General features: G+C 40.1%; 1 protein-coding gene across 1 annotated transcript in view; it reads right to left on the bottom strand.

The window, feature by feature from the left end:
* The window catches only part of LOC143291008 (rho GTPase-activating protein 18-like), a 48,732-nt gene that overhangs the window by 15,634 nt on the left and 9,015 nt on the right, over positions 1-24,083 (bottom strand). The window contains exons 2-9 of the mRNA XM_076600595.1: positions 22,067-22,560; positions 20,158-20,223; positions 13,067-13,239; positions 11,407-11,557; positions 9,052-9,203; positions 8,406-8,459; positions 7,672-7,834; positions 348-439 (exon numbers count right to left, since the gene is read on the bottom strand). Of these exons, the coding sequence (XP_076456710.1) occupies positions 348-439; positions 7,672-7,834; positions 8,406-8,459; positions 9,052-9,203; positions 11,407-11,557; positions 13,067-13,239; positions 20,158-20,223; positions 22,067-22,214 (999 nt within the window). The 5' untranslated portion in view covers positions 22,215-22,560. The remainder of the gene's footprint in view (positions 1-347; positions 440-7,671; positions 7,835-8,405; positions 8,460-9,051; positions 9,204-11,406; positions 11,558-13,066; positions 13,240-20,157; positions 20,224-22,066; positions 22,561-24,083) is intronic.

Here is a 24,083-nt window from a genome sequence, read left to right as displayed (position 1 = left end):
GACAAGCACACACAAAGAAGAGAGAGAAGTCAATCAATAAACTGTCAATCAATCAATTTATAAAAACTACCAGCAAGGCCTGAGCAGTGCATTGGATTCATGCAAAGGTCTGGAATCTGCTGCTTTTTAAAAAAATGTTTGTTGGTTTGGTGGTTTTTGTTGTCTTTTTTGTTTGTTTTTTGGGGGAGGGGGGGGGTTTACTAGCAGATGTGGTGTAGCATGAATGGATCAGTCCACACCCTTTGACACCTCCAAGAAACTGAAACTGAAACAAGCGGCAGCAAAGTTCAGAGCAAAGGAAGGGGGGGAGGGGGGAGGGGTGGGGGTGGGGACAAGGCCCGACTGACCTGCTGGAAGAAGATGGGCACTCTGGTGCCCGGCACTCGCTTCTGGTCCTGCTCCAGCAACACCTGGATGGGCACGCCAAACAGGCCGTGTTCTGCAACACACACCCAAAAACAGAGAATCCGTGAGGGTGTGGGTTTGAATCCCGTTCTCTCACCCTTCCTCCCAAATTTGACTGGAAAATCAAACTAAACGTTCAGTCTTTCGGATGAGATGATAAACCGTGGTCCCGTATGCAGCACGCACTATGCGCACTGAAAAAGAAGCCACGGAATCAGAGTGTTGCCCTCTGGCAATATTATGTAAAAAGAAATCCACTCTGATAGGTACACAAATATGTAAGCATGCACTCAAAGCAGATGGACTAGTTTCGGTGAAACGACAACAGATGAGGGACACAAGATCTGGTTCTCTGGGGAAGAAAAGAAACATGAGTACGGGGTGGCCTTCATTGTACGGCAGAGAAAGAGCTGGTCCAACAATGTCAAGGAATGGACCAAAATGACGATGCCAGATCTCTTCACGACAACTGCCAACAGAACGGCGCGGCGAGCTATGACATCTTCCTCATGTCCCCCCAACGACCCCAGCGGTTGAGGGAATGAGTGAGTGAGTGAGTGAGTGAGCACTCAAAGCCGGACAAGTGCACTGGGTCATGCTGCTGTCAGACATCTACCTAGCAGATGTGGTGTAGTGCATATGGATTTGTCCAAATGCGGTGACGCCTCCTTGAGAAACAGACACAAACTGAATTCTCCACTACGATGGTAATTAATTAACAGCTTAGTCTTTTGTGAAGGACTATAACTCTACAAGTTCTGCAACACACATGATTTTAATGTATTATGCAATGAGTTTTTTTCCGCTGCAACAGGATTTCATTCATAGCTTAGTCTTTTGTGAAGGCCTGTGACTCTGCAGGCCGTGTTCTGTAACACACATCATTTTACCGTATTATTCAATGGTTTCTCTGCTGCAACAGGGAATGGTTTACAGCATAGTCTTTTGTGAAGCACTGTGACTCTATAGGCTGTGTTTTGCAACACAAACTATGTTATTATATCAGTCAATAGTTTCTCCACTGCAACAGGAGCTTGTTTACAGTTTAGTATTTTGTGAAGGGCTGTGACTCTAAAACTAAGAGGCAAGATTGCACTGGCTCTTAGTGCTGCAGCCTTGGGGGCTGGTTGGCCTTTGGGAATCAAGGTCAACTGTCCTAAAGCCCTCTAGGCTGAGAAAGCGGGGATGTAACTTGGGCAAGACACTCTCCTCTTTTATCAAATTCTAGCCCAGACAGTCAGGAGAGCATCTGCCTCCTATGCTGTTCTGATAGTCATGATTAGAAGCGACTGTCATACATTATACTGTATTGTATCGTATAACTATTTGTCACAAAAGATTTCACTAAAGTGTGGACTTCAGGCTGCTCTCCAAGTGAAGTGCATTACTACCAGGTTGCAGTGCCACCATTTGTTGTTTGTTTCTTTCTTTCTGCCTGCAAGTGTATGTATTTTTCCTATGAAAGTGGATTTTTCTACAGAATTTCGCCAGGGACAACCCTTCAGCGCATGTTCTTTTACATCATAAACACTTAGGAGTGGTTAGACAGCACTGTATTCTGTCACAGCACACAAACTTGGGATTGGTTAGACAGGAATCCAGCACAGACAGCCCAGTTGTTGTTTTTTATTGCTCAGTATATGTTGCCATCTGCAGGTATGATGAGCAAATAACACATAATTATTGACATAGATACCATAACCCCAGGTCTAGGATGCATGAGCAATCGTTTCAGTGTGAGGTTTGCTTTGCGTTATCCCTTTAGCTTCTGAACTATCTGTAATTTTTGCAACAAAACAAAAAACACACCATCCTCTAAAAAAAAAAAAAAAAATCACAAAAATTAAAATGATGCTCAAAAGTACGTACAAGTATATGTTTGTTCGTTTTTTTAAGGAAAATGAATGGAGAATATAATTATCAAAGTTGACAGGATGAGATAACTCCAAACAAGGGAAAGATAACAACTAAGTGTTTAGAAAAAAAAGAATACACAAAATATCTTTTTTCAAAAAGAAGAAAATTCATGTCTGTGTATTTTCTGGGTGGAAATGGTGCTAAAATATTAGCAAATGTATTTGACACAACAACCAAATGCAATTATGTTGTTTTCCTCCACAACGATGTTTTCTAAACATAAACACTATACATAAACATTCACACGCATCCAAACACACCCCCACAAACATAATCACACAATATTTCAACAAAAAAGCTCACTATAAACAATATTTGGCTTGAAGCTTACATCTGGAGGGTTTCACAGTAAATGGAAACCCCAAAATGAAGGTGTAAAGCTTAAATATGGGGGGTGGGGGGTGGGGGGTTCTATGCCCACTTCCAACACAACCCCACACCCTACCTGTCAATGTACTTTACAACACAGTTTCTGTGAACACAATCACACAATGTGATACATATGTGGTTGACAGTATGTCTAGTGTTCGGTTCTCCAGTTTTTTGTAATTTTTTGTTGTTGTTTTTTTAATATAAAAATGTTGTCAGCAAATAAACAGAGTGAAGTCATGTTGTCACGATAAGACGTGAGCTTATTTTTGTGTACATAACAGGGGCTGGAGGGGGTGTGCAGTGAGTGAGAGAGAGGGAGAGAGTGTGTGTTGTGTGTATGTGCATGCTCTGAATAATCTACTATGTGCATAAAAAACAATGTCAACCATACCACCATTAAAAAAAAAAAAAAGCCTTTATCAAAAACAAACAAAATCCGCATCAATGCACAGGTCGCTTAGAGTTGTTAATGCCTACAGTTAACGTTTCTCTCTCTTGAAACATGCTCCCGAAGTCCAGATGGTTAAAAGCGCACAGTAGCAAGCCCTCTCCTGCAAAGTTCACTTCACGTGTAACACACCCTGGGAACACTGTGTATGTTCACAGCACACTTTCCACCATTTCACACCTGGTTTTTTGACTCACTTGTGTAAACAAAGTGAGTCTATGTTTTAACCCGGAGTTCGGTTGTCTGTGTGTGTGTGTGTGTGTGTGTGTGTGTGTCCGTGGTAAACTTTAACACTGACATTTTCTCTGCAAATACTTTGTCAGTTGACACCAAATTAGGCATAAAAATAGGAAAAATTCAGTTCTTTCCAGTCATCTTGTTTAAAACAATATGGCATCTCTGGGATGGGCACAAAAAAATAAATAATGAAGCCTAATTATATGCAAACTGCATTTACTGTTATAATTATATTTTTTGTATTCTCTAAAATTGGCACTTTGATCTGATATTCTGACCCAACAACAAGAGCAGTCATTATTATCATTTTTTGTTCAAACAGGAACTTCTTTTGCTAAGCAAGGAAGTTTTATTTATTTTGCAAACGTTTTGGTGCAGATAGTAAAAAAAGGGAAATTACTCTGTAATTAATGCTAGGGGACTTAATTCGCTTTAAACTGATCTTTCTCATCTTAAACATTACATTTTGAAATTATACACAATACATAAAAAGCTTGGATTTTTTTTTTTTTTCAGTGTATCACAAGTGAGTCTTGAAGGCCTTGCCTCTCTTGTTTTTGTTGTTGTTGTTTATTCTTTTCGTCTTCTTTTTTCTTTTTTCTTTTTTTACTGCTTCCCTCACACTGATATGCCCTACTGATCAACACCTGTTGCCAGTCATGAGACATGAGCTTATTTTTGTGTACATAACAGGGGCTGGAGGGGGTGTGCAGTGTGAGTGAGAGAGAGGGAGAGAGTGTGTGTTGTGTGTGTGTGTATTTGCTTACATACATTCATGAATATGCATGTGCATGCTCTGAATAATCTACTATGTGCATAAAAAAAACAATGTCAACCATACCACCATTAAAAAAAAAAAAAAGCCTTTATCAAAAACAAACAAAATCCACATCAATGCACAGGTCGCTTAGAAGAGTTGTTAATGCCTACAGTTAACGTTTCTCTCTCTTGAAACATGCTCCCTAAGTCCAGATGGTTAAAAGCGCACAGTAGCAAGCCCTCTCCTGCAAAGTTCACTTCACGTGTAACACACCCTGGGAACACTGTGTATGTTCACAGCACACTTTTCACCTATTTCACACCTGGGTTTTTCGTTGTTGTTGTTGTTTATTCTTTTCGTCTTTTTTTTTTTCTTTGTACTGCTTCCGTTCACACTGATATGCCCTACTAATCAACACCTGCTGCCAGTCATGAGACTGTTCACCTTGAAACACCTGTGCCCTGGTAATGATATCAATCGCTGGAACACCTGAAAGAATTTTCCCTGTATTAATCAACAGCACTCCGCTGCAAAGCTACTGATCCCCTGTATTAGTAATGACCTCTTTTGTCTCTTAGTAATGACGTCCACTTTGTCTTCGTATGTAGCCCTTTATATATCCACTGGTGAAGGTGGCAGAATGGTTAATATGGAGTGGAGTGATGGCCTAGAGGTAACGCGTCCGCCTAGGAAGCGAGAGAATCTGAGCGCGCTGGTTCGAATCATGGCTCAGCCGCCGATATTTTCTCCCCCTCCACTAGACCTTGAGTGGTGGTCTGGGCGCTAGTCATTCGGATGAGACGATAAACTGAGGTCCCGTGTGCAGCATGCACTTAGCGCACGTAAAAGAACCCACGGCAACAAAAGGGTTGTTCTGGCAAAATTCTGTAGAAAAATCCACTTCGATAGGAAAAACAAGTAAAACTGCACGCAGGAAAAAGTACCAAAAAAAATGGGTGGCGCTGTAGTGTAGCGACGCGCTCTCCCTGGGGAGAGCAGCCCGAATTTCACACAGAGAAATCTGTTGTGATAAAAAGAAATACAAGTACAAATATGCTTATCTGCCAACACAGCGTCCGTGAGGATCTGGGTTCCATTCCTGCTCTCGCCTTTTCTCCCAAGTTTGACTGGAAAATCAAACCGAGCGTCTCGTCATTCAGATGGGATGATAAACCCATGTTCTGTGTGAAGCAAACACTTGGCACACTGAAAAGGAACCCATGGCATCAGAAGTGTTGCGCTCTGGCAAAATTCTGTACAAGAAATCCACTCTGATTGGTACACACACTCAAGGACTCATTGGGTTATGCTGCTGTCGGGCATCTGCCTGGCAGGTGTGGTGTAACCTGTATGGAATTTGTCCAGGCGCAGTGACGCCTCCTTCAGATACTGAAACTTGCTACTGGTGAAATCATTATCTGTCACTGACTCTTTTGTCCATTGTCTATAACTGTCTACTGACTCCTATCCATTATCAAGGGCCTTTGACTATTATTCTTGTCTATACGTCTCTAGACATGAATAGTCATTTTGTCTGTTACTAATTATCCTTTTTCCAACAATAACCCCTTTATTTCAAATTGTCCTTTTCCCATTAATGACTCCTCTGTCTAATACAAATGGTCCTTTCCCATTAATGACCTATCATAAATGGTCCTTTTCCCATTAATGACCCATCTGTCTAATATAAATGGTCCTTTTCCCATTAATTAACTCTCTGTCTATCATAAATGGTCCTTTTCCCATTCATGACCTCTCTGTCTAACACAAATGGTCCTTTTCCCATTAAAGACCTCTCTGTCTAATACAAATGGTCCTTTCCCATTAATGACCTCTCTAACACAAATGGTTCTTTTCCCATTAATGACCTCTCTAAAACAAATGGTCCTTTCCCATTAATGACCCCTGCGCCTAATACAAATGGTCCTTTTCTCAAAAATGGCACATGACCTTTTTACTAATGATCATTTCTCCATTGACTCCTCTGTCTATTACCAAAGACTCTTTCCCCATTTATGATCACTTTGTCCATTGCAAATAATGATTTGTTTATCAGTGACTTCTCTATAACTACCGACCCTTCTATCACTGAAGATCATTTTGACTGTAACTAATGATTTTTTTTTTTTTAAATGATGATCATGGTGTCTCTTAGTAAACACCCCTTTTCCACATTAGTAGTGACCCCTTCATCTCTTGACCTCTCACCTCTCAATCGGGATTTCCTTCCAAATCTGTGACCTTGAACATACACAGCATGGCCACACCAAGCATAACAAACTCAGATCAGTCATCATCAAACACAGGTGAGCGACCATGCATGCATTAATGAGAAATTCACAGTGTCTGTGCTGAATATGGCCATCATGTGTGGGGAGTGATGGCCTAGAGGTAACGCGTTCGGCCTAGGAAGCGAGAGAATCTGAGCGCACTGGTTTGAATCATGGCTTAGTCACCGGTATTTTCTCCCCCTCTACTAGACCTTGAGTGGTAGTCTGGACACTAGTCATTCAGATGAGACAATAAACCGAGGTCCCGTGTGCAGCATGCATTTGGTGCATGTAAAAGAACCCACGGCAACAACAGGGTTGTCCCTGGCAAAATTCTGTAACAAAATCCACTTCGATAGGAAAAACAAAAAAAAAACTGCATGTAGGAAAAATTGTTCAAAAAATGGATGGTGCTCTCAGTGTAGCGACGTGCTCTCCTTGGGGAGAGCAGCCCAAATTTCACACAGAGAAATCTGTTGTGACAAAAAAAGAGAAATACAAATACAAATACAATACATGCAGGACTGAACCTGCATTCTGTTTTATACAAAAACTTGTCATGTTCATACAGAACAAGTAATTTGCATGAAAATTTATTGTTCTAAACAAAGAGTTGCTGTGGTTATATTTATGAACCAGTATAGTGCAAGAATAATGTAAACAGTGCTCTCCCCTTACTGAGCAATTTTGACGAATCAGGAACTACCACTACTACTACTACAACTCCTACTACTACTTCTTTTACCACTGCAACTACTAATAATAATATAAAATAAATAATAATAACACAAAAACTGCAGGAGGTACAGAAGAGAAAGTATATGTTCTGTGAAGGAAAAGGAAAAAGGATTCTGAACATAGGGGCTTTTTTTCCACAATCATTTTGACCTCAGAGAACTATTCAGACTGTGAATACCACTCTGGCGAATCTGCAAACAAGACAAGTTTTATACTCCAGACACATCAAGCTAACTGTTCAATATTTTTGTGCTAACTAAACCACACTCAGATAAATGAAAAATCGGAACAGATGCTGGGTGGGACATTAGCGGATGGCTTTGTGGCACTGGGGAAGCACTTTGTCTGCACCAGCGACTGACGGTGTATGGGCAAAGAACTGACTAATGGCACACACACACAGGACCTGTAATCATAACCATCAGCATCATCCCCACTACTACCCCTATCATCATCATTATCATCATCATCATCGACATCATCATATTCATCCCAACCGTCACAAGACGTGACGCTGTGTTCACCTTTGGGTTTCTTTTTCCGTTTGTGCCGGGTGTAGGTGATGTCGTAGAGGTCAAAGAGCGCAGTCAGTTCAATCAGGGCCAAGGATCTGATCTTTGGCATGTCCACGTCAGAGAGGTCACCAATCAGTGTCACTCCTAGCGGGTCGTTTTTGGCTTCAAACAGCTGTAAAACAGCATCGTGCAGACTTCAATTAAAGAGTGTAGAACTTCATTTTTACCTTCTTTAAAATATCATTATACAATGTCAGTGGATTAACTTTTTTTTTCTTTTTTTTTTAAACATACATTTTGTAATACCACAGAATGGCATATACATGTATTATACATGCTGGATTATTAATTCAAGATTAAGAAGCATGCTTGCTGACATGCTAAGAAGAAAATTGGAAATCAAGCATATATTGTACTTATATGTACATTTGTACATATATGCCATATTATAAATATCATCATCATACAAACATATCCACATAATGTGCATACATACAAATATACAATCATAAATAAATACATCTACATATATACAATATAAACATCACTGTATACATATATCCACATCATGTACCAAGTTTCCGAGATGTGTAGCACAGAACTTTATCTGTTGTACTCCATATCAAGTTGCCAAAATTCATGAAGTACCGACCTTTTCTCTTCCTCAGAAATAACTTTCTTTTCTTTTTTTACATTTACAATCTTAACACTGCCAGCAGAGACAGGAAAGGCCTACAACTCACTGGCAGATCTTCTGACTTTGGATCAAGGTCAGGCTGGTCTTTGCCTTGCTGAGACTGAAAATCAAGAACAAAACACTTTGCCTCTGACCCATTGTCCCACTGTGCGAACATGCATGCACACACATACACACATACACACATGCACACGCACATGCACACACACACACGTGCCCGCACACACACACATGCACACACACATTCAACATATCCACACACAGACAGCACACATATTTACATGTCAACACACACACACACACACACACACACACACACACACCACACACACACACACACACACACACACAAATGTATGCATGTACACATGCCCACACACTGACAGTGTACGTATTTACATTTACATTCATACACATACAATTTTTTTTTTCTCCATGCATTTCACAGTGCCATATTATCTACATGAAGGGAAAAAATAAAAACATGCACAGACATGAGACAATGCAATTTGCATCCATGCTCATGCACAGATGAGAAAAAAAACAAAAGGCTTTAATGCATAGACACATACAAACATGCATTCCCATGCATGTACAGATGAGAAACAAAGCGAAATGCATCCACGCCTGTACACACACACACACACACACACACACACACACTCCCATGCATGAACACAGCGACCTCCTACCTTTTGAGAATCTTTCTGCTCCAGGTGAAAGTCAATGGAGATGTCAGCATCAGAGATGGCGGGAAGAGAGGACCCGATGGAGCGGTTACTAGGGGTGCGACTGTAGGGCTTGTGCAAGGACCCTCGCTCTTTGAAGCTGAGGGCTTCCACCCCTGCACACACCAGTTTCAGTTTTCTCAAGGCGGCATCACTGTGTTCGGACCAATCCATATACGCTGCACAACATCTTCTTCCATGCAGAAGCCTGACCAGCAGCCTAACCCAACATGCTAGCCAGACCTTGTGTGCAAATACATGTCAATACATGGACGGGCACAATAGCCGAGTGGTTAAAGCATTGGACTGTCAATCTGAGGGTCCCGGGTTCGAATCACAGTGACGGCGCCTGGTGGGTAAAGGGTGGAGATTTTTACGATCTCCCAGGTCAACATATGTGCAGACCTGCTAGTGCCTGAACCCCCTTCGTGTGTATATGCAAGCAGAAGATCAAATATGCACGTTAAAGATCCTGTAATCCATGTCAGCGTTCGGTGGGTTATGGAAGCAAGAACATACCCAGCATTCACACCCCCGAAAACGGAGTATGGCTGCCTACATGGCGGGGTAAAAACGGTCATACACGTAAAAGCCCACTCGTGTGCATACGAGTGAACGCAGAAGAAGAAGAAGATGTCAATACATGCACATTTGTGTATCTATCAGAGTGGGTTTCTCCTACAAAATTTTGCCAGAGGACAACACTTATGTTGCCATGGGTTCTTTTCCAGTGCGGCAAGTGTGTGCTGCAGTCAGGACCTTGGTTCATCATTTCATCCGACACTCGGTTTGATTTTTCAGTCAAACTTAGCAGAAAGGGCGAGGCCGGGAATTCAAAACCAGAGCCTCACAGACAATGTATAGTGTATTGGCTGATAAGCGTCTTAAGGCCAGACACAATAGTACAAAAATGTATGAAATAAACTTCAAGTTTATGGTTTTCTGTGACATGGTATGCAAAGATATTGGACTAAACATGTCTAAAAAGGTCATTTTGTGCCATTTGTCATGACGGTTTCCATGGAAACGAATCCAAAATGGCCGACAATAAAAAAAATTTAAAAGCTTATAACTTCGGTACCTTCATAGATATGTCATTTCTGTTTGTTTTATTTGATTTATTTGTATTTGTTCTTTATTATAGTGCAGTGGAATTTGAATAAATACTTTTTTGTTGTTGTTGTTATTGAAATGTGTATAAATTCCTTGACATAATTTTTTTCAAATGAGTGTATATTCATTCTTTTACTAGTACTATACAAACCACTGCGCTATAATAAAGATGAATACATAAAGAAAGAAAGTACCAAGTCTGAACATGCAATCTTTTAAAGTTTTTGAGCATTAGCATTTTGAAAAAATGGTATTACAAGGACAAAACACAAAACTGAGAAAACAGGAAAAGAAAGAGATGTGCTTGTACTCACAAGAAATCACACATGTTGGTGCTGTTTGAAGCTTTATTTAAGTGAATATAGTACCCAGGTGAAACCGGATATAAAGATTAGATGTTGAAGAAGCAAATTATGCGAAAAAACGAAAATCACAAAAAAAATCATGATTCTGGTCAAAATTTCACTACTGTGTCTGGCCTTAACCGTTCTGCCACCTTTCCCTGCACGAAGCAACAAGGTGTCTAATGACGGTTCAAGGATTCTCACTCCAGTGGGTTCTGAGGTCACTGTTTCACAATGTAACACATTTAGCGGGAATCAGACAGCATAGTACTGCTAAGCAAGCCATGGATCCTGAGGGGTGTGGCTGTGCTGTACGACTTGTATTGACCAGTGAGTGTGTTTGAAGGGAAGGGAGAGAGAGAGGGAGGGAGTGTGTGTGTGTGTGTGTGTGTGTGTGTGTGTGTGTGTGTGTGTGTGTGTGTGTGTGTGTGTGTGTGTGTCTGGTTTTCCTGTTTCGATGAAGCCAATACAGATGTCTGATAAGTCAGGAAAAGAAAAAGATGTCTTAGCCACAGGTTAGGTTTTGGACCACAAAGTATACCTGATGTCGCAAAATAACAACCACAACAGTTACAATATTCATCAGTTGTGCTGGTGTTGCAACAAGAGAAAGACAGACAGAGACAGAGAGAGGGAAACACAGACAGAGAGAGGGACTGAGAGAGAGAGAAAGGGAGAGAATGAGAGAAAGAGAGAGCAGGAAAGAATTCTTCAATGACAAAATAGACAGTGAAACATGTGTCCAAAGCAGCAATAACAGAAACACACACTGTACTGAATTATCACTTCTTTTTTTTTGTCACATAAGATTGTACAGTTTGAAATTTGGGCTGCTCTCTCCAGTCTTTTTTTCTGCACTTACCTTCCATCAACTTTGGTGGCTCTGTGCTGACATTCTCAACATTGTATTCTCCCTTGTGAGGAAGGAGGGATGATCTATCTGGGACCATAGAGTTGTCTTCCCCTGATGACATGACAGGTTCGTCCACCATGCTGCCGGGACTGGGCGGTTCCTGCACAGCGACACCAGCGTAGTGTCACACTGATGTGAATTTTGTCAACAATAACCCCTGTTACATAGCAACTTCCACACTACTGAGACCTGGAACCTTTTGTTTTTTTGGTCAGTACTGACTCCTGAGACATTCTTTCTTTGTTAATGCTAACCTTTTAATCAGTACTTGGTTGCAAATTAACCTTTAATACATTAATACTAAAATTTCAACTCATTAATTCTGATCTTTGACAAATTATCAGCACTTGGGGTGCAAACTAGCCTTTCATACATGAATATTAATCTTTTCAGTTTTGACTCATTCAGTCTGATGTTTGACACTAAAAACTGATCTTTGATACATGTGAACTTTCCTAGTGTTGACATTTCCAAAGCATGGACCTCAGGCTCATTATAACTTCCATGGTATGGAGCCCTGACATACCCTTGATAAACTGTCAGTGTCTACATCACTGATCCTTCCTTCAATAGCAAGCGAAATGCAAGAGCCATCACACCTGTGAGCGTGAAGGTATCACTCCTGCACAAAAGTGACAGCAGGAACATGGCCACACCAACCCTCAACTTCTATCACTACTATCAATCTGTTTCAATGACAAAATAGACAGTGAAACATGTGTCCAAAGCAGCAATAACAGAAACACACACTGTACTGAATTATCACTTCTTTTTTTTTGTCACATAAGATTGTACAGTTTGAAATTTGGGCTGCTCTCTCCGGGGACAGCATGTATGCTGCAGTGCATAAGCACCCTTCTTTTTTTTGTCTCAACATACTCTCTACGATCGGCTTCAGATCCACTCTGTTTACACATATCCAGACTCAAACATTCCACTGTTGGATGCCGTTCTTTCTCTGTCTCTGGACCTTGCATTTGGAATGAACTTTCTCTTTCGCTTCTTCAGGTCTCTGCACTCAGTTCTTTCAAGTCTGGCCTTAAAACCCACCTCTTTGCAAGATAGCCTCTCTTCCTTGCCTTCAGTTTTAGAGTTATGCATGTGTGTGAATAACTTGTGTGAAAGCGCTTAGATTTGTCTCTGCACAAGATTCAGCGCTATATAAATACCATCATTATTATTATTTAACATGTATTTGTTTTACTAACCAAGTGGATTTCTCCACAGAAGTTTTGCCAGGGGCAACCCTTTCATTGCCCTGGGTTCTTTTAATTGTTCAAAGTACATGCTGCACACAGGACCTCTGTTATCGTCTCATCAAAAAAACACACACATAAACACAGTCACAGTCACAGACACACACAGGCACACATACAAACACACACACACACACTGACACAGACACAGACACACACACAAACACACACACACAAACACACACACACACACGCACTCCCTCTCTCTCTCATACACTACCTCTCTTCTTTCTGTATAATAACACTTCTAGTGAATAGATGTTAAACTGAAGATCTCTCTCACTCACACACACACACACACACACACACGCACGCACAAACACATCATGCCCCTCCACCCTCAGGACACATACAGGGGAGCTGTTGTCAGGGGTGGGAAAGATGTCCTTGACATGCAGCTTGCCCGCTTTCTTCCTGCGCAGAGTGGTGCTCAGCGAATTCACGCGGCGTTTCACAGCATCCGCCTGGTGGGGGGTCAACGTGGAGGTCACCGCCTCCAGTTCATCGTCACTCAGGTCACGCCCATCTGCCGTCATCACATGTGTATCCACATGACACGTTACCATGCCAGCGCAAGCATGTAACAACTTAACACATAACACTGACATCACCCACATCATTTTCAATAATATGATGTAGAAAATGTGACCAAAGAAGCGTCTGCTTCTATATAAAATATACTGTTTTTAAAAACTTTCAGCCAAAAAAATATGCCCCCACATTCACACTAAATCTGCCTCTTGATTTTGGATAATGAATTGCAGCCACTTTCACATTTGATAAAGATGACCACAAAAGTGTGTTGGTGACAGAAACATAGCTTATTTCATTTACCACAAAAACAAAAAAAAAAAAACAAAATCCATTGAGAATAAACCCAAATCTAACCAACACCTTATTGGATACTGAAGCAATAAGGAGACAATCACTGTGTGATCAGCTTGATTGTGGCTACCACTGACTTTGTTGAACCTAGGAACAGTAACAAAACCACTGCCTTGGGCAGAGGTGCCATCCACCATCTCCACTGATTTATCTATGCTGCTAATAATGAATATCAGGCACTTACACCAATCCATAAACAAACTCAAGTGGTCAATTTAAAGGTGTACATTTAAAGACGTTCTGTAAAGCTAATGCCTCCAGAGACAGAGAAAAAGAGAGAGAGAGAGAGAGAGAGAGAGAGAGAGAGAGAGAGAATGAGATCGTGTCTACCTCGCCTCTTTCAGACATTGTGCATGAAACTACCCTGTATGTTATTTTATATGTTGTATGGCCTTGACAATGTTTGAGCATGACAATGATAAGAAGACAGATTACAGGGGGAAGAAAGAGAGAGAGAAAAAAAAAAAAGAAGACAGAATAAAGAGATGAGAGAAGAAAAAAAAGAAAGAAAAAGAAAAGACAACAGAAAGGAGAAAAATTATGACGGAAGGAACAAAAAAAAAAAAAAAAAAAGAGAGAGAGAGAGAGAGAGAACAAAAAAAAAGAAGAAGTGGGAAAGAGCCTTCCAAGGATGCTGAGACTATCCTGCTCATTTGCAGAAATTTTACGCATCCACTGATTTCTCAAAAAAAAACCAAAAAAAAATGAATATCAGAATTTCACTACTTTTTGTCAAATTTATTATTTGGTATGCATCACCATTTTTATCAAGTGTGTAACATCTGCTGGCAGCAAAAACAAGTGTAACTATGAATGTTGACATGGGATGAAGAATGATAAATTGTAAGGATCAACTCATCCATTTAGCTCTTAATCTTGTCTTGTAAAATCAACACATGCTCCATCCATTATGGATTATAAAGGTGAAAAATGAGATCAAGTGGTACATCTCACCTATGTGGATGACATTTTTCTTTTATGCCAATGCACTGGTGTACTTCTGTGCAAGAATAAAGAAAATATGGATGCCAAACCTAACACTTTTAATTATTTCCAGGTTTGTCAGACTCATTTTGATTTTAATACTGCCTTTCTTTTCAGCACAAACAATGCAAATGGCTGACCTTGCATGCTATGACTGGTTTAGATCATGTGCCACAGGATTCAAACACGATTAGTCATTTTCCGCGGTAACAGTCCATTACACGGAAATTAAGAAATGACAAAAATTAAAAAAAGCAAACATTTGACAAACCCACCAAAATACTGACTAAATGAAACAATGTCATCAAATATTCACCAAAATACTATTGGTCAACAAAACATATTCATTTCAGTCAGGTCACTTCACCATACTTAAAATATGGCAGATCATTATAATAGATGGCACCTCTGGATGTCAGCTGTACTCACCACTGATCACTGGCCCACCAACTTATCTCTGTCCTGTGTCAGTTATACTCATCATGGAACACTTGACCAACAACTAAAACAAAATTCTGCTAATTACAGTTATGCTTACATATACTAACATGTCACAGAAGATAATGTGTGAATATGCAATAATATATGAAAACATAGACTTTGATCAAACATACCTTGGTTAGTTTGAGTTCACAATGTCAATATCACAGCGGCTATTTATTCACTCCCAATGCAAGTTTGTTAAAATAAATAAATAAATAAAATAACAAATCCACTTTAAAAAGCAACAGTCAAGAACTGAAGTAGTGAAAAAGGTATCTTCAAAGGACATTTTCTATCAATTAAATGAAAAAAATTTGTGGAAATACTCAAAGATTTTTCATGTTTTACAAAAATGAAAAGCTACAAAACAACATAAGAAAAGAAACTGGAAGCTTATTGTTCAAATACAGAGGCAGAAGGATCTCAAAATACAAGACAATCACAAAATTATTTTTGCGAACAAAACAAAAAGAAAAGTTTGTGCTTGTAGCAATGTTACGCCTGCAGCACAAACATGGTAATACACTAACAAATTACTAAAGTCTAAAGACATAACATGGAAAGCAAATAATGTCTAAAAGCAGTCTTGTGATCAGAATCTAATATTGTGGGCTATGAAATACAAGAAATGATGATTTTCCAACCTCTCAGCTGAAATTTCAATATCACCACAAAGGAAAATCAGAAACAACTGACTGAAATAGTGCATGATTAAGGATATTTCTACCTGACCAAGCAACATATTTCATAAAAGGTTTACAGTTTATGTACTGGTGCTCTGTGATCACAAATTATGTGGAATAAAAGTCAGCACTGAATCTGATGAAAGGTTACATGAAGTAGAATATGTAAAACAGACAAAGGCCAACTAGACTTAAATTTCATTGGTGTACTAGACGTAAACTGTTTTATACAGGCTTTAAAATGAAGTTAGCTGAGAAGACACAACATTCTTCTACACCATAGATGGAAGTAAATGATTATGTTCCCATATTACATTATCTGACAGTTGGGAGCTGAAATGAATGTTGACAACATGAGTATTAACCCAAAATGATGTCAAAAGTGAAATGAGAAATCTACTGCTGAAATTTAATGCCAAGCAATTTTCAAATAAGATACAGTACATATAAGAAATACCAATCAAAATGGTTTCAGGTCAGAATTATGCACAGAACTCGGTCGACAACTGCAGATTTGTCATCACCGGGAATGAAAACAGACAACAGCTGTAGTAGTTGCCACAATGGGAAAGAAGGCTTGGAACAATCACCTGAGGGATGTGTGCACATCAACAACGTTTGGACACTTTAAACATAGACTGTGGGAGTGCATAATACGAGTGAAAATGTTACTTACTGCACCTTCTGTGAATTACTCTTATGAAAAAAAAAACCAAAAAAAACCTTGGGTCTGACTAATATCTTCCTTTATTTTAGCGTTTGTGATATCTTACTTTATTCCAGCGTTTGCAAAGTACAATACTCATCAATACAAACTGAAGAAATGCCTTGATGTAATATATTCAAGAGATCTCTGAAAGCATGGTTTTTGGGTTTTTTTTCAATAACTCAAAACCAGTAAAGTTCTTTTCCAACAGGCAATTAAAAAACATGTTCATCAAAATCTGTATTAAAAACATAATAAAAATGTTAAAAAAAAAAAATTAAAAAAAACACATTACAATATTTTCTAAATGAAGGCATAAACAGTCAACAGATATTAATACTCCTCATAACCAATTTTTAACACAGGCCTAAGACAGAAAAAAAAGTTTAAGGTCATTATTATTTTACCCATGTCTTTATATGAACTCATTCTGTCTGAGTGTTACCATGTTTTGTTTGTTTCCTCTTTCTTTGATGTCTTTTAACATGTATGTTTTTAGACAACAACATGCTTGTATCCATGTATGTGGGCACGTTGCAGAATTATTTATTCACTGCCATTTGTTCCAAATGAATGCTATCTGACGAAGTACGAAAAGAACATAATAGGGTTTCTTCTGTTCATATCAAGTACATTTGTATCATGTGTGGTTCCCTGTGGTATGTCTGCTAACAAAAATGAAAATAAAAGTGAACAAACAAACAAACAAAAACAAAAAAAAAGAAAAAGAACACTGAACCAGCCACAAAAACCACTGTCGTGAGTCAGTTATACTTACTGATGAACATTGAACCAATCCACTCTGGTCAGTCAGTTATACTTACCGATGAACATGGAACCAAACCACTGCCATAAGTAATTATACTTACCAATGAACATTGAACCAAACAGTGTCATGAGTCAGTTATACTTACCAATGAACATTGAACCAAACCACTGCCATGAGTAAGTTAAATACTTACCAATGAACATTGAACCAGTGTCATGAGTCAGTTATACTTACCAATGAACATGGAACCAAACCACTGCCATGAGTAAGTTATACTTTCCAATGAATATTGAACTAAACCACTATGGTGAGTCAGTTATACTTACCAATGAACACTGAACAAAACAGTGTCATGAGTCAGTTATACTCACCAACGAACACTGAACCAAACCACTGCCATGAGCAAATTATACCTACCAACGAACACGGAACCAAACCACTGTCGTGAGTCAGTTATACTTACCAATGAACACTGAACCAAACCACTGTCGTGAGTCAGTTATACTTACCAATGAACATTGACCCAACCATACAACCACTGCCATTTGTTGATATTTACCAACGGCTACTGAACTGACAACAAAAACCACAGGCACATGTCATAACCGTACATAAATGCACCAGTGAACTCTGAACCAGTGCCAAAAACCACAGTAATGGGTCAGTTATGCCTTAAGGGCCATGAATACTGAACAACAGCCTTTATCCATACACCATTTATACTTACCAATACCAGCCAACACTGAACCAGGCAACATCAAAACCACAGGGATGTGCCATTTTGCGCTTGCCACGGACCATGTGGTATGGGGAACCAACAACAAAACCACAGCCACGTGCCATTAGCACTTACCAATGACCTTGTGGGACACTGAACCAACAAAAAAAAAACCATAGGCACGTGACAGTTATACTTATGAATGACCTCTGAACCAACAACAAAACCATTGCCACATGCCAGTTATACGTACCATTGTACTTACCAGTGAACAGCCAACCAATAACAAAACTATTGCCATGGGTCAGCTGTGCTTATCGACAGTTAACTCTGAGCCAACAATAAAACATAGTCACATGTCAGTTAAACTTGTAACAAACACTGAATCTACAATAAAAACCATAGCCATAATTACCAGCTTTACTCATGAATGAACTTGTTGGCAAATTACTAGCTGATCACCCTTGATGAAACATTGCTGAAGGATCATTTTTCATCAAAGAGCTCAATTTTTCAATATACTTACCGCCAGCCAAACTTGTTGAAAGTTACACTGTACACACGTCAATGATCAAAATTTACTGCTGAAAGTGTTAACAATGCCATTGGCATATGTCATTTGAAGTGTTTGTTGATCATAAAACTATAGCCACATGTTATTTGTACTTACCACTGAACTTCCTGACAGCCGCATGACCACAGTCACATGCCGTATAAGTTTTAGAAAAGCCAAGCCACAAGCTATTTGTACATAACACTGAAATTGCTGACAATAGAATTAAAGCAACAGGCCTCTTCTAATTTGTGCTGCCAGAGAATAAAAAACAATAAAACTATAGCTGACATAGTGACAATAAAACCACAGCCACAAGCCTTTTTTTTTTTTTTTTTTTTTTTTTTGCTGCCCCATCATCTGTACCATTTTAGTGTCATTACTCCCACACTGCTCATTTCGAGTTCCCCCAAACACAGCCACACCCAAACATGTCTGTCACAGTCCCAGCGTTGGCAGTGCACAGAGAACCATCAATGTTAGGCTGCCAGGAGGCCACACACCAGAGGAGACCCTACATTGCTGCTGAGTCACTTTGGTAGTGTTCAGTATTGTCTGTTCTGATTTATCGTACTGAGGACACCACATCCAAAGGCCTCTGTTGACAACACTAATGGCTCTGCCGCAAAGCCAGACAGAGTGAGCGTTCCCCACAGAATGGAGACTGCCACCATGTCCCTCCATAACAGTCCCCAAATAATATGCCTACACATAAGACCTTTACAGCACTCAACCCAGCATGGAAGTGGACAGGTATTGAAACTGATGTCACCATGAGAGCAGGACATGAAAGGCCACATAATTTGAGACATTTTTTTTTTTATATTATTATTGATGATGAAGAAGGTGGAGGAGAATGGCGATGATGATCATGGCAATGCTGCTATGGAGGCCCATTTCAGTTCAGGACTATCTGACAAGGCTGTACTCTAGGTTTCCTGTCATATTGATATCCTGGCGTAAACCAGACCCGAGAGATACAGCCACTTGCAGTGTTGGTCAGGAAATTAGAGCAACACACCCAGAGATGCATCTGTAAGTGGATGATACTTGGCTGTGTGGTCCAAGTCTTCTCATTTAGGCCCACAGCACACTTAACTCTAGGTAGGAGCCAGCTGCGAGCCAAAAAAATCCACCTCTGATGGGAACTGAACCCACATTCTCCCAGCTGTCAATACGTGACTCTAAGTTCTAACCGCTTTGCCACAGCAGCTGGTTGCCAAAAGCATATTCTAACTTGTATCTGTACCGAGAGGATTATCGGTAGAGGTTGGTTTTTAAGATCTCCCAGGTCAACATATGTGCCTGACCGCTAATGCTTTAATCCCATTTGCATCTTCACAAATGCAGAACATCAATTAACTGCTCTGTCAGTCATGAAAACAGGAACCTGAAAACAGAGCATGGCTGCCTATACATGGCATGCAAGAAATGATCATACACATAAAAGCCCACTCATTGCTACAAGTGAACAAGAAATCTGCCACCCACAAGCACAGAAGAAAAAATACCAAGAGAGAACAAAACAAAAACAAAACAAGCTATGGCTGACAATTAAAAAAAAAAAAATTAAAATGACCACAGCCGCAAGCCATTTTTACAGTTTGAACTAGCAAAGAACTTACAAGCGTTAAAACAACAGCTTGGTGCCATCAGTACTTACCGCTGACTTTGCTGACAATAAAACCGTAGCCAGCGTCTTTCAGCCACTGGGCTTCCACCTCCCCTTCTGAAACACATGACCATCGTCATTTCAACAGCAGTCCACCTTCAGCACACCAAGTCATTTTTCCTTCTGTTCTTACTTCATGGGTCAGTTCTGAATCTTTTTAAACAGCAAATTCAGTTGTTGGGATTTCAAACTGATTGAATTGGCTAATTCTTCTGTCACTGTTGGGTTTGTTGTTTTTTTTTTTTTGTTTGTTTGTTTGTTTTTTGTTTCCCTTTTTGAAAAGCCTCAACTGAAACCTGTGCCCAAACATTGCCCTGGTGTCGAAATTTGTTTCATTGAAATGGTTTCCACATTCCTGCATATGCATAAACAGCAATCAAAAGGAGATAACTTCAACAGTATTTCCAGCTGTGTCCACACTTGTCAATTTGGAGAAAGAAAAAGGTCAATTGCAGTATAATTTCTGTGGTATTCACAAGTTCAGTGTATCAATGTGACAGGGACGCCTGCCGAGGTTGTAAACTCCCCTGGGATGAATGGGTTAATGTGCTTGGAAACGTAAAGGAAGTTCACTCCACTGTCTTAATTCACCCTGTGACAACATTTACAAGAAAAAAAGAACTCATGTCATGATTATGTAAAGGGGTGATTTTGAATTATAATGTAACAGAGACATACGCACATGTGAGCATCAGTTAGGAGTTTGTGGATGAAAATAATCCACACGTAATGTTCTAAGTTTATGGGTGAAAATAACCAACATATGATCTGTACTAAGTTTACGGGTGAAACTAAGCCACGTAATGTTCTGTTCTAAATCTACAGGTGAAAACAACCCACACATGTTTCTTCATCGCACACACAAACACTGATACAGACACAGGCAGGTTCAACAAGACAATCCAAATTTGTACAATGTGGCCTGTACTCCTGTTGCGCAACACATTTTACAACCACAACCAAACAGTGTCAAAACCGAGATAAGATAAATTTACGAGGCAGCCCAGATACACAGCCATTCTTGTCAGCTGAAGCCAATACCTCATACAGGATGAAAACTGGGGTGTCTGCACAAAACTCAGGTGTCTGCACAAGGGGTATCATCTAGTATCACCATACACTGTGTCATGTGGTGTCTTTGGACTGTCATTCAAGAGCTTTTTTTCCCCCCCTAACATTTTATATTCAGACTGGTTTACAGATAAAAGTATAATATTGTGCGCTTTGAAGTTACTACAGCAAATTGTTCTGAACGTCAATCATTCCACATCAAGATTAATACGGGTACAGTAAATATTCATTCAAACATTGATCTATGAGATATTAGAATGCCCAGTTTATAACAAAATAATAATAATGGCAAAATTTCAAATATCCATTCACACTGATACCATGTGGTTCAACAGCTTTTTCAATGCAAACATGCATTTTCTCTAATTACTTAATCCCCATCCTTCACTGCCACATGAAAGGAAGGCACATGTACAAAGAGAGAGACAGAGGAGGAGGGGGAAAGTGAGGATAGACACATGAGAGAACAGAGAAGGAAAGGAGGGAGATGCCGGAAAGAGAAAGAGGGGAAGAAAACGATGAGAAAAGAGAGGTGAGAGAGAGACAGTAGCAAGGGGGAGAAGGAAGAGGGTGAGAGCGAAGAGAAAGGAGAAAGAGATACTAAGAAAGACAGAAAATAGACACAGACGAATAAATTTGACAGGAAGGGGACAGAGAGAGGGGGAGAGCAGAAAGGGAACAGGTTTGTGTCAGCATGCATGCTGTTAATGTTGAGCAGTGTGTTTCCACATGTGCATGTACACATGCGTGCATGTGCATGTGGTCACAAGCATGGACAAGTACTGCATGTGTACTTGCTCATGCAACCTGTCTTAATCTGCATACTGACCGTCAGGTGTTTTGGACACCTCCTCCTCCTCCATCTCCCCATCCTTGTTCTGCTCAATGTCATGGCACTCCCTCCAGTAGTCATCCAACACCTCTCCCTGACCTTGACCCTGACCTTGACCCCGACCTTGGGCTGTGGCAGAAGCCATGGCAGGCACAGGAGGGTTCAGGGTGAGCTGCTGCAGAAATGATGACGCCCCTTCCAAGGTCAGACCATAATGCTCTGTGTGTTGAATGGGTCTGAGTTGGGTGCGGACGTCAAACTGATGATGTGTTCCAAGAATCCAAGTACACCTTTCTTCAGTGGGTCTTCTTGTGGGTGGTCACTAGTGATGTCTTCATGCTGACCAGTCTGGCCACTTGGTAAAAGAAGCTTTGTTCTGTCTGCAGTGATGAGTAAACCATTCACAGAACACTGTGTGCTGTGCTTGATCAAGGAAGCTGTCCCAAACTGGTCTTGAAACAGTCAGTGCCAAGGTCTGGAGGTTTCACTCTCTGAAACACAAGTCAGTGAAAACATCACCTTCAGTTTCAGTTTCTCAAGGAGACTCGCTGCATTCAGACGAATCCATATATGCTACACCACATCTGCTAGACAGATGCCTGACAGCAGCATAACCCCATGCGTTTGTCAGGCCTAGAGAGCATGCACATATAATTGTGTACCTATCAGAGTGGACTTCTTTTTACACAATTTACCAGAACAACAATACTTTTGTTGCCATAGGTTCTTTTTCAGTGTTACTAGTGTGTGATGCATGCCGGACCTCAGTCTACCATTTCATCCCCAATGACTAGACACTCAGTCTGATTTTCCAGTCAAACTTGGGAGAAAGGGCAAGAGCAGGATCCGAACGCAGACCCTCACAGACACTGTTTTGGCAGAAAAGCGTCATTCCCATTCTGCCACCTTCACCTTGCTCATAACATCAGCAGGAGCAGTAACAGCAGCAATTAACAGTTACAACTGACAGCGCTCCAATAGGTTATTTTGCTGTAGGTACATAATATCCTGACCCAGTGACACTGAGAACAGGAAGAAAACTTCTCAAAACTTCAAACCAAGTCAAAACAAAGATCATGAACACATACATCTGAAACTGTTGCTGAACTGATATTCATTAATACATGCATGTGTACACACACACACACACACACACACACACACACAGACATTAACATGCACACACACACAGCACACACACACATATGCATACACACACCACACACACACAAATAAGTGTCATAACACTGATTTTGATAAGCATATCCCATTCCTGCAGTAAATGAGCACTATAGTTATACACTGACACACACAAAACTGACATTGCTGATATCCTCATTTCCAAGGTGTAACACTATGACTATGGTCAACATACTGTTCCGATGCCAATGTGTTATCTTTTATAGAACAGCAGTGTGGTCACTATATATTACACTGCTGCTCACTGTTATCGCATTCCACACTACTGCTGAACATACCAGTGATACTACACATTTCATTTTACAGAAAAGCACTAAGGTCACTTTTCAATGCACAATTGCTGGTCTGCTCCTTTTTTTTTTTTTTTTTTTTTTAGAACACTAGTCACCACACCACACAGCTACTGACATGCCCATTTACATGCAGCATCACTATGATGACTATAGTACTACTGTTTACATGCTCCCTTCTACAGAGCAGCACTATGATGACTAGCAATATAACGCAACTGTTGATGTGCTCACTTCTGTAGAACAGAACAATTATGACCATAACACTGTTGCTGATGTGCTCACTTCTATACAGAAGAACTATCAGGACCATAACACTATTTTTGAATGCTCACTTCAATGGAGCAAAACTCTGATGACCATATGCTACAGTTGACGTTTTCACTTCTGTAGAGCAGAACTACAAAGACTGTAACACAACTGCTGATGTGCTGACTTTTGTAAAGAAGAACTCTGATGACCATAACACTATTGTTCATGTGCTCACTTTTATACAGTAGCACTATGTTCACCATACACTGCAT

The sequence above is a fragment of the Babylonia areolata genome, chromosome 16, assembly GCF_041734735.1.
Source record: "Babylonia areolata isolate BAREFJ2019XMU chromosome 16, ASM4173473v1, whole genome shotgun sequence".
In the NCBI taxonomy this organism is placed as follows: domain Eukaryota; kingdom Metazoa; phylum Mollusca; class Gastropoda; order Neogastropoda; family Buccinidae; genus Babylonia; species Babylonia areolata.
The sequence above is the reverse complement of the archived record's forward strand: the minus strand, read 5'-3'. Positions and strand labels throughout refer to the sequence as shown.